General features: G+C 38.3%; 1 protein-coding gene across 5 annotated transcripts in view; it reads left to right on the top strand.

Annotated features, from left to right (window-relative positions):
* LOC103176098 (ankyrin repeat domain-containing protein SOWAHC-like) overlaps window positions 1-18,759 on the top strand; it is a 173,229-nt gene extending 154,470 nt beyond the window's left edge. For 4 of the 5 annotated variants that reach the window (XM_007889483.2, XM_007889481.2, XM_007889480.2 and 1 more), the window contains 2 exons: window positions 12,690-12,785; window positions 18,051-18,759. In XM_007889483.2, the coding sequence (XP_007887674.1) occupies window positions 12,690-12,785; window positions 18,051-18,241 (287 nt within the window). In that variant the 3' untranslated portion in view covers window positions 18,242-18,759. The remainder of the gene's footprint in view (window positions 1-12,689; window positions 12,786-18,050) is intronic. The other variant, XM_007889485.2, reaches the window with a different exon arrangement.
* Window positions 18,760-19,169: the final 410 nt, after the last annotated feature.

Below are 19,169 nucleotides of genomic sequence, written 5' to 3'. Positions count from 1 at the left end.
AGTTCTAATGTATCCCAGCAATGGTGTGTGCAAATAACAACAGACCATACGACACAATATGCCATAGTTTGACACCAAAATGGACAGCACCACACCATGGCAATGTAGGGAATTAACACATTTGCTAAACATAATTGTCTGAACTTCAAAATGAAACAGTTATTAAAATACTGCAGAGCATACAGGTGGATTATTCGCATGAGGCCTTAGAGGGATAAGACCATCAGTCAGCAGGAAGGTGCGTGTCGTAGTTCCTCACGCAACTTAAACTTCTTTTGACATCTGGTTATGTCCAAATGAAACTGATAACCCTGGGGTTCAGTTCCCTGTGAGAAAAGTTCACTGACAGACAGCATACAAATCTGATCTTAAATGAGAATCAAGAGAAACCAGCATTCCAAAAAGCTGACAGTCCACAGCTGCTACCTGGGTCAGCTTAACAAAGACAATCCTGCTCTGGTGAACAGCGATATTAGCATCTGCATGTCTCCGTCTCATTATCAGACATCTGCCCACCTTTATTATAACCCATAACCCAGAAAGCTCTTTCTGCATTGACAGCCTTGCTTTTGTCATTGAACTGATATTATTGAATTAGGATCTGGATTGCCAGGAAGATAGATTTCCCCTCACCCTGAGTGATAATTTTTTTCTCCTCTAAAGGCGCTGAAGGTTTTTGACTTACATAATGATGTATGTTTTACAGACAGGAGGTATCTGCCCACAATATTTCAAGGTGTTTTTCCACAGTGTGTGTGTCTGTATGCATGTGTGTTCCCCCCCCCCCCCCTATTGATTACTGGAGAAAGTGCTGCTTTTTTTTCAACAGTGGCAATCAAAGTCATAACAGCATCCTCTGACAGGTAAGAATAGCTTATTTAGATTGGTTTGGCAGGCACACGCTTAGAATTGCAAAGTTGAATTCAAAATGAGATATTCATAAAACTGGTAACATTGTCTTTCATTCCGAAAAGACATTACAGTCTGTCAACAGCGTGCTAAAAAAAATAGGAAATGTTGACCTTTTTACTACAGTGCTTTTTTTTCCCCTACCGCTGCCTCCTTTCAAATGCACATTCCCCCCATTTCAGCTGTATGTTATCTCAAATAATTACCCTGTGCTTCTGGCTGTCCCTTGTGACTTAGCCTGCAAAAAGCTACTCATTGTAGGAGAGTGTAGAGGGATTTAAAACCTGCTTCTTGCGGCCCAGCAACAGCTCTTAATTAACCACTCAGGTATTGGGAAGCCTCCCAGCCCAGCTCCTATCCATATGGCAGGAACATGTCCATAGTGATAATCACTGAAGGAAATGTTGTATCAAAAGAGCTTGCTGAACAGAAAGCTTGTGCAAATTATTTTTAATGATTCCCCTCTGGTGAGTCAGCTTATTTATTATTTCAAACAGAGGTAGCAGGATTTATTTGTCCTTGACCTTTCTTTCCCCAGCACTTGCCCCCGTATAGAGCCTCTGGTCTGCCTCACCTCCTTTCTTAGCTGTAATGTGATGGGAATGCCCCCGGTAGAGAAAGCAATCCCAGTTTGTCACAAGCAGGCAGCTTACATTAGAACCATTTTGTTTTATTTTAAACTGTAATGGAGATGCTTTATACTGACTTTGAACTTCTGAACAGCCAGCAAGTTGGTAGGTTTCTTAAAAACAATTAAGAGTAGCAATTCACTATTCTGACTTAAACATACAAAGTCCCGGGTAGCGAACTGAACTCAACGATTTAACCTATAATAGTCAGCATCCACAATAAAAGGTCTATTTAGCAAAGCATTGTCTTATATATTGTAAACCCATCAAATAATCACTGTACGGTGTCCAAACAGAGAGGTGAACCAAAAGATGTATTACAAAATAAAATGCAACTAACTTCATATTTAGTAGCTGTCATATGACAAACACACTGGCTGCAGTAGAGAAATGCCAGTCAGAGGATATGTCAATGCTGCATCACTAAGTGCAAGTAAACCTTGAATGCCTCTCAACTTTAAATGTTGTTGAGAAGTAGGATTTGTAAAACATGCACCTGAATAGGCAGACCTTTGTTTTAACAGTTCATCCAAAGGACAGCACCTCTGATATTACAGTACACCCCCAGCAGTGTATTGGAAGGTAGGTCTAGACTATGAATTGGGCTTAACAAAAACAACCTGCATTTATAAAGCGCCCCTCACACAGGTTTGCATCTCAGAGCGCCCAGGACTCACCTTGCACTGGCCGCAGAGTCAAAGCTCTGTGAGATGATAACCCTGACTAGCTTCACACCGCTGGCCTAAACTAGTATTGTGACCCTAAACCAGTAAATGTGCTTCAGATTGTTGCTAGTTTAATGCAAGATTCACACTGATCCACCACAAGATTCACACTGATCCACGTGCTGTTTAACGTGCCCATTAATGAATCTGTCACTAGGACATTCGAGCTGCAAGGCCTTCCCTATGCTTATTTGGCTTGTCCGTTTCGTCTGGCTCGTACTTCAAACAAATTTTGGTTTGATGCAAATAAATAGTTGAATCAGATGGAAGATTTCCCTGTGTTGAAAAGGTGCGAGACTCCTTATTTGCCCAGCTGTACTCGGAGCAAGGTGTCAACCTGCACCTTCTCTACACTACCTTGTGCATAATGTTAAGCTGCATGTGGTTCGATGTGTAGATTGCTGCCACCTCAACCTTTGTTTTCTATCGAGTTATTCTTTGGTTAGCAATTATCTTTAATTGATATATAATTGATATATAAGTAATACTATAAAAAGAAGCTAACCTAATGCAGAATTTAGTTCTCCATAGTGTTTTATGGTGCTCTGTTACTTTAATATTTTTGTCTTATTTGATCTAACTCTGTAGTACACCTTGTCCTGGGTGCAGTCATTTTTTCGCTAGAAAATCTGCTAACAAAAAGAGAGCATTCGGGAATTATAATTCATAAAAAAATGGTTTTAACTGAAAATAGCAATAATTCAAACCCTGAACAAATAAGATTTAATATCTGGCAATTATACTTGAATTGGAATTGATTTCAGTTTTCAGCAGTCTCACACCAATCATCCTTTCTGACACGGTGGCACATAATTCACAGCTCCCTCATTTCATATCTTTAGACTTGTAAATCCTCTCATTTGCATGGTGCTGAACTGTTTCTGTTAGAAAATGAAGCTTGTTGGCAAATATATTTTGGATATCAGTGAAGGATACATTAGACAATTAACATTATTTAATTTAATACATTACCCCCTCCTCTCTTTTGTTTCTTGTAATTTTCTTCTCCCACCCCCATCCTCCCCAGGTCCCTTTAGAGACTCAAACGCAAGAACCTACCAATTCCCAGGCCTCTGCTAAAGCTACAGCTATTGGGAGGTGTATGAGAGCAGGCTGGGTTTGAGTCACTTTCTGATTTCCCCTCCCTTCTTGTGGGAAAGTAACATCTCTAACATCCATTCAACAACTGCCTCAGATGTTGCATCTGCCACCGCAAATTCGCCCTGTGGGCAAACTTGTATTTATGCAATTCTGGCCTGTGTGCGGTTTGGTGCACTACTTTACCTTGAGGCATTGTGGCTTCAGAAAGTTTAGTTCTTATGTAAGTTCATTGACTTACACCATTGCATGTCATCCAATCATTATACGAGTTTGTGATGCGTTTTGGCTGATCAAACAAAGATATAAAGGCGCGAGCCTTTCTAAAATTCATTGTGTCATTTAAACTTGAGACTTTGTGGATACAAGTCCATGGTGAGTCACAAATGCCAGTGCTGCAACTGTTAAAATGAGTGAAAGTAAAATGCTTTAAAAATGATCCTTTTGGCAGTATTAAACTATCATTAGCTGTACATTTTTCAAGTCACAAGAGCAATTTTTTTTTGTTCTTGCTGAGTAGTGCTTCACCCAAGATAGCTGTTCTAATTGTGAAGAAAGAACAGAGTAATCTTTTACTGGAATGGTAGCATTATCCCTGGTACTGCAGTAAATCACTTTGCCTTGATTTATTCACATTTCTCTGCCAAGTTTGGCTCAATACATCGGAAGTTATTGTCAAAGATATTATCGATTATTTGCTGTGAATTGCATTTGCATAGCACAGACCAGCTGAAACTACTGTGAGATGTGATAGTGCAAAGCAACCATTCTCTGTCATTTGTATCTAAGATACTAACAATGAACAAAATCTTTGGGAGGAGAGGGGGTGGGGTAGAGTATTAAATTACAAACTGAAAGTGAGAACGAGAAGTTGTTGTGATTGGGTTGGCATTTAAACTGCTTTCATTTTCAGATACTGTATCAGATTAACTATCTGCAGTTGATCTGAAGAGAAACAAAAAGCATCATGTACATTTTTTGCTCAAATTTTATCGCCACCAAAGCTCTAATTTCAGCACCAACAACACAGTTCTGTTTTTCAGCAAAGGAAATAGAACTCCTTCAATTGCTCATTGTCATTTGTTGAAATCTACAATGAAATCTATGACTAAAATATGCTTATGAGGGGAGGGGAGGTGAAGTTGATACTAAAAAGTTTATTACTTTTGAACTATATAATGATTAATTACAACGATAAAAATAACCTTTTTTTTGGAGGTGGTGGTGGGTGTAGAATTTACCTGAAAATGTCTTGCCTTTCACATTAATGATCTGTTATTACTGACGTGGAAAACACTGAACTTGTTCCAAAGTCTGTTTCTAAATCGATGACACAATTGTTTACAGTGCTGACAAATCTAAAGACCACTGAAAGGATGTGGGCGAACGTGAACTGCCTGACACTAAATACAGATAAAATGAAATCATTACTAATCGGGTCCAATCAGCTGTGTGCCAGTGTTGATTCATTCCTTGTAAGTGGAAATGGGGGATTCAATCAAATATCAAGGGTTAGGTTTAGCTTTTAAATCACACATATCCACATTACCCAGCACAATTGTTTCACTTTAAGTGTATTAGCGATTGGCTAAAAAGGCAGCTAGCTTGCTCTGCCTCTGTGCTCGAGCATTCAGCCTGATCTGTAAGCAATGTGAACTGTGAGCTGCAACATGTTTAACCTCGATAAACGCACAGCTAGTTTACCAAGAACTGTTCTGCGTTGGTCAGGAACGTACGTGATATTTGAATAAAGATGGGAGATTGGACACAAGTTCTGATTTTTTGTTTTTTGAAAAAAATTGCGCAGGTCAGATTTATATTTGGATCAGGTAAATGGATGAGTTAACAATACTGAGAACACAACCAGTAGAATAATAATGTACAGCTCAGTAATGCTGTCCCCAATGTGCCAAGCAACTTCACTTTGCACCCTTCCCCCACACTCTGACAGCTGCCTGTCACTCCACACTGAAATGGTACCCCAGGCACCTGGTTAGCACTGGCTTATGAGCTTGTTTCACCTTATGTGAATTCCATACTTGAAATGCCCCCAAATGGACTAGTTAAGACTCACTGAGGAGCTGAAAGTACCCTCATGTGGACCCTCAAGTTTGGGTTAAAAATACATGGGCAATATGGGCCCATGTACAGAGGATAGAATCTCTCTCGCATTTGCACTGCAATTCTCCCCATCTACAATGCATTTTCGCTCGTCTCATAGTGAGGGCTGGATAATCATTCTATAAAATCTTACTAAAAAAAAAAAATTCTCATCAACTTGTTCAGTGGGAGCCGTCTGATGTTAATGGCAAAAAAAATTCCATTACTTTCTGCATTTTGTCAAATGTTTGCTCGATAGTTCAATGAAGAAGGCAATGTGACATCAAGTATTTGTTTGATCCCCGGTAGTCAAATAGGGAGGGTTTGATTGGTCTATCTGATCCCTGTCCCTATAGACCTCTAGTAAATTGGTGGCTTTCTGTTCAGGACCTCTCCATTTAATGTCAAGGAGTATTGTGGAATGGAAGAGAAAATGTAGAATGTGAAACTTATCACAGATGATAATTATCACATCACATACTTAATTATTTTCCTCAAGGGAGTGTGCTTGGCAAGCAAGCATCCATCCAATCCCTGGCAGCGAGTAGTTAATGTGGGCCTATGATGGATACAAATGTCACACCCCTGCAAGATTTACTACCTTCAGCTATGTTTTTGGGTCAGCTGTGTGTCTGACACACATGGAAATCCATCCACAGGCTTAAGACTATCCAAACCAGACAGAGTTCCACATATGTATGCATAGATTTTACCTCTTCCTGGGATAGAAGGCACACTCTCTCCCTGGAGGGTTTGCACCCTACTTATTGCTTAACTAATTCAAGAAGTCATTAGTGCAAGTTGGCAAGAATTGAAGCTTGCAGACCCTAGAGTTTGGATTGGAGTACTGCTGGAGTTAAACCAGCTAAAGCCGTGTAGCATGCCATTGCGAACACTATCTGGATTTCTAGACAAGAAATTTCCAGCCTCTGGTAAATATCAACAAACCATAGCAATGAGCACAGACTCATACATCCATTGAGCTACTTGTTCCCAAACTGTTGCATGTACGACTGCACTGATGCAAGTTTTCATACATCAGTTGCCTTTCCTAAATTACTCTTTCAAACTATTGTGCCAAATGCATCAGCATTTACATTGCCACTTTATACTGCTTTGATAAACACGGCTGGGACGTTACCATTTGTAGTCTTTATTAGCTCAGGATAACAAGCTGCCAACTGTGCTGAATATTAATTCTAAATTGATCAGATTAACAATTAATGTTGTTTCTGTCACCAAAGATGTGCTGTCAAGAAAACAGTGACATTTTAATTTCACATAGACACACAGTGCAACCTCCTTGATAGGAAAAGAGCACCAAGTTTTTATTATTTGTTGTCCTTTTTTTCTACATCTGGCAGGACACATGAACAAGGAAGTCACACAAGATAGTTTGTCTTAGAAACAGGTGCAGGGTTTATAACTAACTCACCGGGACATCTGGAAAAATCCCAAAAGATTTGCCAACTGACGCAAATTCTCTCTGTGTTTGGGGTTAAAGGGCTACCTGCTGAACAATTTAAGGGCCCACTGCTGAACAAATTTCCCAGGCCCCCGATCAGGAACAAGCGTGTTTCTTTATAGAAAAGTATTGTGGCGTTATCAAAGGAGTAAAACAAAGGGTAATAATCTGACAACTAAATGTTCATTGTTCATATGAATTTTTAAAGCACTGCATCAGCATACAAATTACCAATATAATTATTTTATCACAGCAGCACTTTTTCATAGCGATGAATACCCAGAACTAGTTGATCTGCTAAATATCATGAGGTCACTAAATTAGCTATTAGTATTAATTGACACAGAGGTATTAATTAAGATAACATAACACTGGAAATTTATCCCATTATCCCTACTGAGTCAGAATAAATCAGAAACCTGTAGCAGTATCATGTAGCTGTTTCATGCTGAAAGCTGTGGAACATTTACAGTTCTAAACTCTTTCCACTTTCATTATAGTTGCTTGAGTACTTGTCAGCAGTGGATGTAGTTCACTAAAGTGGCTATTTCCTTATGAACCAGTGAGTCCAGTTACAATGTTTGTTCAGGTATTAAGGAAGAGTTGTCGTTTGTACTCTGCCTCTAATTACCTAATTTGTTGTATAAATTGTAGCTTTTCCCCTTTTCATGTTGATGACAGAATCATTTAAAGAGGGTTTGAAGAGCACAAACTAAAAAGGAAAAGATTGATTCCATATTCTACCCCGTTAGTTGAGTTTTCTTAATAGTCCCCAGAGTGAAAGCAAGGCAAGTTCATTGCAGGTTTCCGCAAAAGTTATTTTTTACCATCTGCTTGTATGAGGATGTCATTGTGTACGTTAGAACAGAACAATCCTAGCACCCATCAGGGCTGCTCTCTTTAGCCGCTTCCCTCTGCTCGAAGCCAATCATAATATGTCAGGAACTCTGGACATTTCCTATTCCAACACCCCTAATAATTCTTTTCCTCGGCTGTCTGTGGCTGTTTTCTTTAGGAAATGAACAATGAGTGGGTCGAGGCTGGCTTGGAATCTGCCCTGTTTATGAGAATGAAAGGCTGCTCCCCATACACCTTTGCAACACTGACATGTGGAGGTTACATCCGCTAAATCACAGATTTGTGACCCAGCCATGGAACACAACAACATAACCCTTATTGTCCTGCCTCCTTGCCCGTTTGGACCCCTCGACTTACCGTGTTGATTTATTCTTAGCAGAAGCTCCGCGGCTTCACTACATGTTTTGATTTCAGTAATTAACTGTGAACAAGGGAAAATGTAAAGCCCTCATCACAAAACAACCCTTATCCTCTGGGTGTTGTGCGATAAGAATTGTTTTGATTTTTCGAAGTACTAGGCGTTTGCTAAGAATGTACTTATTGCAGCACAGGCTGCTGACAGCTGTATGAAACTAGAGCATAAAAGCTCGCTTATGTCTTTAATGACCCACATAATGATGGAGCAAGTAAGTTATTCACAGTAACATACCATGGAATAATCTGAATACCCTAATGTATGGTGCCGGTAGATTAAGAAACATCTGTTCTTACCTTGAAAATAATGTGTTCTTAGGAGCTGTGTTCAGTAACACTTATGTAGTTTGGAAGTTTTAATCCAGTGAAGAGGAACGAGACTGTGAACTCGTTTTACAAAACTGAAAAATTATGTATTTTAACTTGTAATGAAGAATTGAAGATAAACAGTTCAAACTGAATTGTTATTTTAAGGCAAAGATATATTTCTTGCCATTTTTGAAAAGGATAATTTTACAGCACTCTCTATCCAAGTATTGATTCTACAAATAACAATTATAAAAAAATCAAAGCTGTCCAGTTATTGTTAACCTACAGTGAGTTACAGTGTTAAACTAATTTGATGGGCAATTTAGTGTTATAGACATGTTCTAGCTAACATTGAACTGGATGGTGAGAATGGCTTCAAATTTCAAGCATCCGGAGAGATCTCAGTGAATTTTGTGTGTTTTTGTTTAAAATGAATGGATTTTCTTTGTTCGTTTTTAGAGTGGTACAGTGGGCACATACTAACTAAGAAATCAGGTCACATTGATACCCTGGAACAGTGTTGAGATTGGGGCATATGTGGAAAGAAAGTTGAGAATGGTAAATGCGAAGAGAGGAAGAGTCAGGAGAGAGCGAGACAGAGAAATAAAACTACGACTGAGGGAAATATCTGGGGATAAGTCTGAGAACTGGAAATCTTTAGAGGGAAGACTGAAACCAGCAAACATGTAAAGCATTTGTACACAGCCTTTTCCTCCCTTCACAAATCTGTAAAACAGGATGGAATTATTTTCACAAGCAGAAGTTTATCAGATTATTGAATGTTTTGCCACCAGTACCAATCAACTGAGAAAAAAGATAGGTAATAGATGAAAGAAAGATAAACATTTGAACCAGAATAATATCAAAGCTTATGGGAAAAAAACAGGAATTGGGATAAAAGTAATTAGTTTAAGCGAAATGTTAGTTTAAGTCTTAAGCACCAGCATAGGCTCAGTGAGAACTGTTGGTCCTGGAGAATTTTATTCCAGTGGAGAACTAGTTGCTCTCTTGATCATTATCAAGTAATCTATTATTCTGCTGTGTGACATGAAAAGCGCTATATAAAATGTAAATTGTTATTGTAACACCTGGTGGGAACTGCACATGTAAGGAGAGGATCAGGCTTGGCTATGATAATCTCCTTTGTCAAATAGCCTGACAACTTAAAAGTTTCAAACATGAATTTTGGCCATTTGGATAATTTTCCAGGAAGATCCAAGAAATGTACCCCAAGCCAGTCACAATTACACCTTTCAGCCAAGGAACAGCTATATTAAACGGGAAAGACCTGGAATGAGGAGAGATAGATAATTATTTTCTCCTATATTCCCCTCGATCTTTGGGGACTTGATCAAATCAGTAGCAAAAAATCCACATGAGGTATTTACCTGCTTTACATGTGCATTGCTATTTCTTGTACTATGTAGTCACATGTGCGAATGAAATATACATTGGAACCATTGCTGTTCAGTCAAAACATGCATCAAATTTTAAACCTCAAGCTGTCACATAAACAGAAATAAACTTGAAGCCTATTTTAACATCCACACTTCCATGAGCATCCCACAATGTTCTCCAAAGGAATTAAACACGCTTTTATCGAGTATACTTATCAAATGAAGACTTCCTCAGATCACTGCCTGGCACTGGGAACATATCTTGAAGCACAAGCATTGGAGATGCTTCAGCAAAACAAGGCAATATTTTTCAGAAACATTTCGCAAAATATTCAAAATAAGATTGTGCACACTCATCTCGCTATTAACTGCTTAAAGGCGTATGCGCTAAATGCAACACATAAATACAGAGAAATTATTGTTGAATTGAAGACTTATTCTAAGGTCACAGCGGTGCTCATTTTATGCTGCAAAATTTGAATTGTAAAAATTACTGTTGTGGATCTGACACTTTTTTTTAAAAAAAGCTACCACAGATTTTAGCACATCAGTGGTTAAACGTCAGTAATGCCTTGTGAGGCTGAGCCTCCCAACCTTTCATTATTCGATATCAGAGCTGCTGCTGTGAAGTCGGGAGGATCAGAGACAGCAATGGAATAATAAAAAGTATTTAAACAAACAATTATATAGATCCATAAATAAATGCTAATGACGCTCTCCAAGGTGTACATTTCTCTGTGACCCCGTTTAGACTTGTACCTGGAGGACTGTGCCGGGCTCACTATAGGTGCTCCCTGGGCACCTATAGTGTTTACAATACTGCCGACCTCAGACCTGTGAAATCTAGCCGCACACACAAGGATGCCAATGTAGTGACATCATCCGTTGTTGCCTGGAAACAAAACCTAACATGCCAGGAATGAGTTTAAAGGAGAGTTATTGTCTGAAAGCAGAATTTGGAATAGGTTTATTAGTACCGGGATCTGCTTGCTTGTAGTACAATTGCCCATTTTACTTTTACCTCAATTGTACTAAAGTTAAGCTTAAAATAATGAATCAGCTCAATCAGACGTGATCGACGACATAATGATATCGTTACGTCATCAAGTTGCTATTGTTATAATTGGGCCTTGCAAATCTTGCAGTACCAGTATGGGGCAAGCTTGTTATAAAGTGTTATTCTGGGTTTAATTTCACAGAGCACGTGTTATGAGCTGAGAGCAAATAAAGGCCAAAACCCTAACCCTAACTGTCATGTAGGCTGTCGTGTTCCTGCGTATATCCTGTGCGTTGTAAGCATGCAAAGGAAGTGCTGCTGATAGAATTTCCTTCACATGTGTGCAATGCACAGGAAGTGATATCAGCAGCAACCTTTTCAAATAAAACAATCTGCAAATACTTTTTCCTGCATGTCATGTTTGCTGTACAGTATCAGGAAAACTCGACGGCGTAAACTCAACATAGATTTTTAGCTAAACTGACATTGGTACGGATCAAGCTCATAATAAACGTATTCCTATTTTATTACCTAAGTACAATAGCAACAATGCAACAGGAGCAGATAAACCCAGCATTTTATAAAGTGCCATATTACATTGTCAAAACCTCTCAAAGTACGTCACAGAATTTTACTGCACAATGTGTCAGCCAATTTGCACACAGTAATGTCCCACAAACAGCCAGGAGGGGAATGATCAATTTTTATTTGGGGAATTGTTGGCCAGGATCCTGGGAGAAACACATGGAGGCGAAGGAAGTGCTATCTAGCACAAAATAAAGCACAAAAAGAAGAAACCTCAGCTGTTGTTAAACATTTTCAGGGGGTGTCAGGGTAATTTGAAGCTGGAGACTATGATATGATGTCTAGTTGCCAACCTCCATAGTTGCACCACTGAAAGTGCACCAATAACATAGGAAAGTTTAACGACCAAGGACATTATTGTACAAAGACAATTATCCAGAATCTGTCGTGGATGTTGTCCTTGGTCGTGAATAAAAACAATCAATGCGGGAGCTTTCAGCTCCTTTGCCCACACTCTCCAGAACCGGCTTGTGAAATGCACCTGCCTCACCCCACCCTCTTTGCTTTCAAATCCTATTGAAAGATTCTTCTGTTTGACTCTGCTCTTGTCACCTTCCCTGTAGCCCCTATCTGCCTCCCAACTCAGAATCACACTCTGCCGTTATAAAGCACTTCAGATGTTCTTCCTATGTGAAAGGCACTATATAAGTGCAAATTGTTTTACCAAACTATGTATCGTCAGTGAATGGTCCACAGGTTTTATGCTGGATTGCCAATTAAATCACTAAACCCTTTTGTTGTGCTTTAATTAGCTTTCAGTCTCTTATTCTACCATAAATCCTTTTGGATCACACACTATAGCCTTAGTAAGCTTCGGTAACTTATGTATTACCTGCATTATTATTGTACTTTCGAAACGTAACTGCTACTGTGCGGATTTTAAGTTTTGAAAATCCTATCATGCTGCAATGCATTATGTAGGGTATTGGTGTTCCTCTAGAGCACTTTGGGGAGAGCAGCAATGAAGTCAGCAAGCATACAGCCTGTTGTGGTCGTTTGGGTGGTCTCCTAAAGAGAGTGTGAGAGCAATGTCAGGACTCCAGTGGCTGCCTCAGATTTATGTTGTTTGGAAGGGGATGATCCCAACATCTGATTATTAATCTAATGGAAAAATGACTAGTCTGGAAGTGGAAAATCAGTCAAAATGTCCAATGTGCATTGTTAATTGTAGCTTTTACTCCTAATAATAGTGTTTTTTTCCAGATGCCAAACCAAACATCAGGGATTACTATGGGAAGATGCCACTGCAGTACTGGAAAGGGAGTGAAGATTTATTCAAGCCAGCCTCATTGCAGCCATGTAAGTCTCAGCGTTCTCACTGATTTTTTTTCCCCCTTTCCCACTTGTCAGTCGTAGCAAAGAACAAGCAGAAATAAAAGTGCAGTAGATCATTAAAAAATGCAAGAGAAAGAGAGCTCCAGATGGTGAAAATAATGTGCAATTGACCTTCATATTACTGATAGGGAACAGATTTCATTGTTATAACTTTTGTTTGAACCGTCATGAACTGACTACAGTATTAACTCTTAGATGACAGGAGCTGTTGGCTCTACGATTTGGCTTAAGGAAGCTCTTTACTGTTGAAGTTCTTAGACATGTTGGTTAATTATTTTTTCAAAAACTGTACTTGTCCCTATCCTTGAGATTTATGCTTTAAATCCTACTACAGTATTACTTTCTGATAGTGACTTATTTTAGAAAGGTTTCACGTATGATGTTTTCCCACAAAAAATAGAACTTTGCAGCGCTCATACAGTTAAAGACGACAGGATCATTATTTCTTTCACAAAACCGAAACATTTTTTTAAAAAAAAACCACTGTGTTAAATTTGTCTGTGTGAAATGATGCCTGGAGCGTTATTCTTTGTATATGAGTTTGACAAAGAAATATAATGTTATGCAAAAGAAGTTTGTGTAATTTGAAATTAATCAGCATTAATATTGTATATGGTGTAATTTATCAAGATTTGTTAATGACTTTCTTGATTTGACAGCCTTCATGATGGGGCGGGTTGGGGGGAGAAAGGAGAAAGGAAACTCTAGTACAGAACATACTATCCGAACAATAAACTGAGATGATTTGGAGAATTCTGAAAATCTTATATTATTATACGTTCTCTAAGAATATTAGAATAATCACAAATTCTAATATTTTTGGGAAGGGGTCTCAGAGTTTTAGTATTACCTATTTAAAATGTAAAGTTTTGTGTTGTGCTTTGTCAAACACTGCGACAATAGTAGATTCTAAATCTTAATTTTGTTGCCAGAAATAAAATACATGCTTGTTATTAAAAAAAATCCTTGCCCCCCCACCCACCCACCTCATTGGCAGCGTTTGGACCCTTGTCGAGACAGTCAACGCTGAAAATACAGTAGATATTTTTTGGCAAATCTTTCGGTTAATAAAGTTTTGATTTCATCATATTGAAGGAACTCATTTCAAGGCAATACTTTATAGATCAACTATTATTCACCTGTATCCTTCAGTTAATTTTCCAAAAAACAAATAATGAAAAATTAGAACTTTTCAACAATGATTTATTCATCTGTTGAAATTGCAGTGCTATGGAATTCTGTGGGGAAAAGAACTCATTACAGAACAAGTTTTATTTTCTTAAAATAAAAGCATGTGCCTTGGCATACATAGCACAGGAACGATATTATGACTTTCTCATTGTAAAATAAACATGCTTCTCTATGCATAGGCCAATTCTCAAGTTAACACTTTAAGCAGGCAGTGAGAACATTATATTAAAAATTATTCAACATTACATAAGCTTAAAGGTATGCTGCATGGAAATATTTAAGTGAAGTATAGAATGTGTCTTGGTGTAACTGAGCTACATATGTAAACTAAATTTGCAGTGTACTGTTTTCATACAGGCGTACCAAAATTAAAGCAAGCTGAACATAATGACTTGTCTGGCGGACTGAGAAAATACATGACTGTATATTGGTAGCAAAATAATCTCAGTGCTATTCTTACATTATACATAATCTGCCACATATTCTTTAAAATAGATCAAGGGTATTATTGTGTTAAAGACCTGCAGCAGCCAGAAATTACAGTTTTTTATATATAGGTGGTAATCCACAGTTTGTATATAGACTGACATGAATAAATTGGACATCTACATAAACATGTAATATAGATTATTGCAGAGTCCTGAATTTTATGGCCAATGCTGACCATATTTGGAGGACTGCCCCCAAGAGTCCAGTGCGCAATAAATGACAAATATTTTATAACATAGCTTTTAACATTAAGTTATAGTCCTCGTAACTTTCATAAAAACAAAAAAACGCTTAACGCCAAGATTTTGTTGTATTTTCCGACTGTTGGATTAAATGTGCCAGGCAAGTCAGCAAGAGGTAGTCAAAGCTAATCATTACGAGGATTTAGGGACTGATTTCATTTCACTGATGTTTAGAATTGAAGTAAATGCATTCAGTGCATTATAAAAACAGCACAGAAACTATTCAGTGAATTCATGCTCAACCACCAAGTTTCACATGGTTTCTTCTTCTACAATCTGGTGCAATGCTTAGTGCTCGAGTCTTCAAATCCAATGAGCTGATACTAAGCAGTATTTTTTCAGCGCTTTATTTCTTCCAGACAATTTTTGCAAAAGTTCTAAAGGAGCAAGGTATTGTTATTTTCAACTCCCTGAAAGGAATTAATATTCACTTTAATTAGAGGAATTCACTCTTATGAATATTATAATTGCTGAAAATAGACTTGTCTTCTGCACAGGCTTCGTCTCTGTGGAAAGCAGGTAATGTGGGCTAACGTGCGAGATTCACAAAAGGACTAGCAATTAACAAATCCCAGATGTGTCTCGGCTGACCCTCTGGAACAGCACTCCACAGTGATTTCACGGATCTCCAAATTGAGATCACCATCCAAGTGGAATTCCAGTGGACGTGGGTCCTGAAACACATCCAGAATTTATTCCCCAATACATTTATAATTAGACTGCATTATTTTGTAATGCAGCACTATAATAAATGTATAGTAAGTTTATTGAGCACTGAGTTAAGTATTACCCATAGTCAGCAAGTTCTAGGACTGTCATGTAACCATTTATTAGATTAGTGTAAAATGCCAGACTTGACATTGTCTGATGCAAATAACGTTAACATTTCACACTTTGCTGTGGACAACTGCATTGATCTCAATTATTCTATCTTCTCAAATCCAGTGCAAGGCCCCAGTTCAAACGATTTGATTTGAAACCTACTTGTCAGATTTGTTTTAGACAGTAGGTTCCAGGGAAGTATTGTATTCTGTGAGTGAACATGCAAATTATTCAGATAAGTGTTGCTGCCATCACAGAAACAAGATCCAATCAAAGTATATGGAGAAAAAGAACAAGATTCACCAGTAAGTTCTCTAAGCAGTCTCGTAACGATTTGTTTTGCTGCATTCATCAAGGTTGGTACAGGATTATACTTGTAGCCAGAGAAGGGCTTGGTGCCAGTCTTGAAGTGCTTGATGTCTTGTGCCCAAGTTTCAGACTTTCACTGTGTGTTCAGTGTATTCATAACCAGCAACTCTAAGGCAACACCCTTAGTAAAGAGGAAAAATAGCAGAAAACTAGAACAATAGAGAGGTGAAATTGGCCATTCCCATATCAATGTTGTTTCACTGGATATCAAAATCTCTACACACATGGCACTGACCCTGCAGAATCACCTTGTGTGTGGTTCGAGATGACTCAAATGAGACGGTTTCCTGTCTTCTCCACCCCCAGAACTCATTTTAGTTTAAAACTAGGATGTAACAATGAAACAGAGATAAACCAGAGTAAAGAGACATCTGGTAGCACTATATAACTAACAAAAAAGAACTCCACCCTTTTGTCAGTCCTAAGATAAATCATTAAATTTAAGATAAGAAGCAACAAATATGACTTAGATAATAGCTATAACTGCATCTGTTCTGCAAATGGTATCACAGTGAATGCAAACAACTATTGTATGTCATGGAATGAATATCTGCAGCACAGACTAGGGATTACAGAACAGTGCAGTGTGTTTGGAGTCTGTGCTAAATGTGTGTATGGCTGATTTCAGATTGAAGGGAAAGTGGCTACTGATATCAGCTGACAGTTTAATTGCTGGTACTTTGAATAGTTAAGCGCAAGTCAGTCAAGTCCATAGTACTATTAAAAAATTTATTGACCAGCTCAAATGCTTATTGACGTGAAGAGAAAATACTGCGTAGGTTTAAACTTAATTTCAGACAGACACGTTGGTGTTTTAAGAATTTGCTACTTCATCATTTAATTATAAAAGTGCCTCAACTTCCTGCATAAGACATTATATACAGCCTCATTTGCATCTTTTTCATGTCTGAATTCTGCTGTTGTGAAATAAATAACTAAATGAATTAAGCTTTTAAATCAGGAAACAGCACATTGCTAAATAAAATATGTCACTAATTAAAATTTAGGTGGCCTCATAGCGTGGATTTTAACTTGCTCTGGATACAGTCTGCCACTAAGTTGGTATTTATTTCACCAGCTCAGTGCATTTCTTTTGAGAAATATGCATCTATTATTTAGAGCTTGTGTTATGTGTGTGTTATTTAATAAAGTTTGTTGTTCTTTTGATTAGAAATATTTGATCCTCAAAAGTGACAGAATAAAAGGTTTAATGAATTTGCTTCCGAGGCCATATGACTGTCATAGCATAGGCGACACCTGGTCAGTGATTTTAAGGTTATGCACATATTCTTTCCATTGCTCTTCAGGGGCAGAAACATATGTTGCAGTATCAACTTGATGGGGCTTTTCTCATTCCCTGCTTATTAAATTCTTCAATCAGGTATTATATGGAATAGTTGCTCAAAATACCTAACTCGCATTCTATGATTTTAATTATATCCTGTCTAAGTGTATATTCCATTTGAATGTCCACAATTTCAGAAACCTAGATCTGTTACTTATACAGTGGATAATTATACACTTTGGATAAGTGTATGGAATACACTTCAAGCCTAGTTTTAGCTTCCAACCTAGAAGACCATTATTATAATACTTACACACAAGTAAAAACAAATCTAATTACATTGAGCGTGGCACACATTTGCCAGAATGAACCAAAGCCACAGTAGAAGTGACGTGATACATACAGGTGGATTCAGTGTTTGGCAAACAGAACTTTGGAAACTTTGCACACTGGTTGGCATGAACAATTCTGATGAATACTGCTCAAAAGATATTGTGTAGCAAAACAACACGAAAAGTCAAAAATAAGTAGACGGGAGGTCAATACTCAGGAGACCTTATCAACCCTGTTGGAATGTATGGCCCCTTTATACCAGCAGCCAACAGCTATACTGATCAGTTCAGTGCAATGCACTTCCAAGTAAGTTATAAATGCAAATCGTTGTTGCGTAAATGCAGTTTGTTGTTGTTCACTAAACATCACCATACTCCTTTTCCCAGACAGTAAAAAGGAAATGTTTTCACACTGGAAAGTGTGAAAACAATGAAATAAAATTCTCTGCTTCGTGAAAGCCTAATTCTGCTCCCAAACGAAAACTTTTCCTTTCTCTAGGTGGCAAATTGACGAGTGAAGATAGGCCCGCTCGTAAGCACAACAATTTCCCGGCCCTTCTGCGAAATACTCAATCCCGCAGCCAGAGTCGAACGGGGACGGAAATCTTGCCGTACGCAGAGATGGCTCTGCAAAGTGCAGAGAAGGCGTTGTTACAAAAGCGCCGCTCTCCTTCCTGTACCAGGATTTGATGGTGGTCTAACCGTTCCAAACAGCACTGCAATGTTGGGACCACAAGCACTTGCGTGCATACACAATGTACGAGGCAGCTTCAAGCAGTCAATGTTTGGGTCAGGCCAACTTACACTTCTAAGTAATTTATAATGTGCTATACTCTGAGGTATTGCACAATCTCATTATCATTATTTTTTGCATATTTAACTACAGTTTTTTTAATTAGATGTATTTTATTATTCATGCACATAATTTGACTGTTGCTCATGCCACTCGCCTGTATAAAAATGCATCTTCCAAGTTTCCGGCTTGTGGTCCTAAACTGGCAAGTGGCTCAACTCTCCACTACAGTAATGGCTCTCTTTTAATTTAGCTAATAGCTATCATGTTATGTACCTTTATAAATTTGCTAAATTCATAGCACTGGGAGTTGCCTCTCCATGCGGTAACTGTAAGTAGTTTGTTGTGTTTGGCTTTCGCATAGAACTGTTTGCTCAGGGTATGGCTCCTTGATGTATTATTAAAATTGGTAATGGACTCCTGGGACTCTTTCTGGTTATAAGCCTTCATTTTCAGTATAAACCATGCGTTGTTTTCATCTTTGCTCATGATTGTTAATGGCAGTGATGATGAGCAGGGCGTTTTTTTTCCACTACCTTTATGAGAGCTGCTTTATTATGCAGCAGAAATAGCCAAGCTGCTGATTTTGTTTAAGGTTTTCAATTATTCATTTGACTGAACACATCTGTTACTGGCAAAGGCCCAAACCATGGACCAGAGCTATTACTCGCTTACACCTGCTGAACCACAGCCACTCTTGCTCACATGTAACGTAGATTTGAACGGGCATTCCGTCTCCACTCACAAACTTTACAGACACGTAAAGATACCAATAAGCTTCAATCGTCAGAATTCACCAGCAAGGGAATACTTCATTAATGTACA

The sequence above is a fragment of the Callorhinchus milii genome, unplaced genomic scaffold (genome assembly GCF_018977255.1).
Source record: "Callorhinchus milii isolate IMCB2004 unplaced genomic scaffold, IMCB_Cmil_1.0 Scaffold14, whole genome shotgun sequence".
Taxonomy (NCBI): Eukaryota; Metazoa; Chordata; class Chondrichthyes; order Chimaeriformes; family Callorhinchidae; genus Callorhinchus; species Callorhinchus milii.
This window is presented reverse-complemented; position numbering and strand designations above follow the sequence as displayed.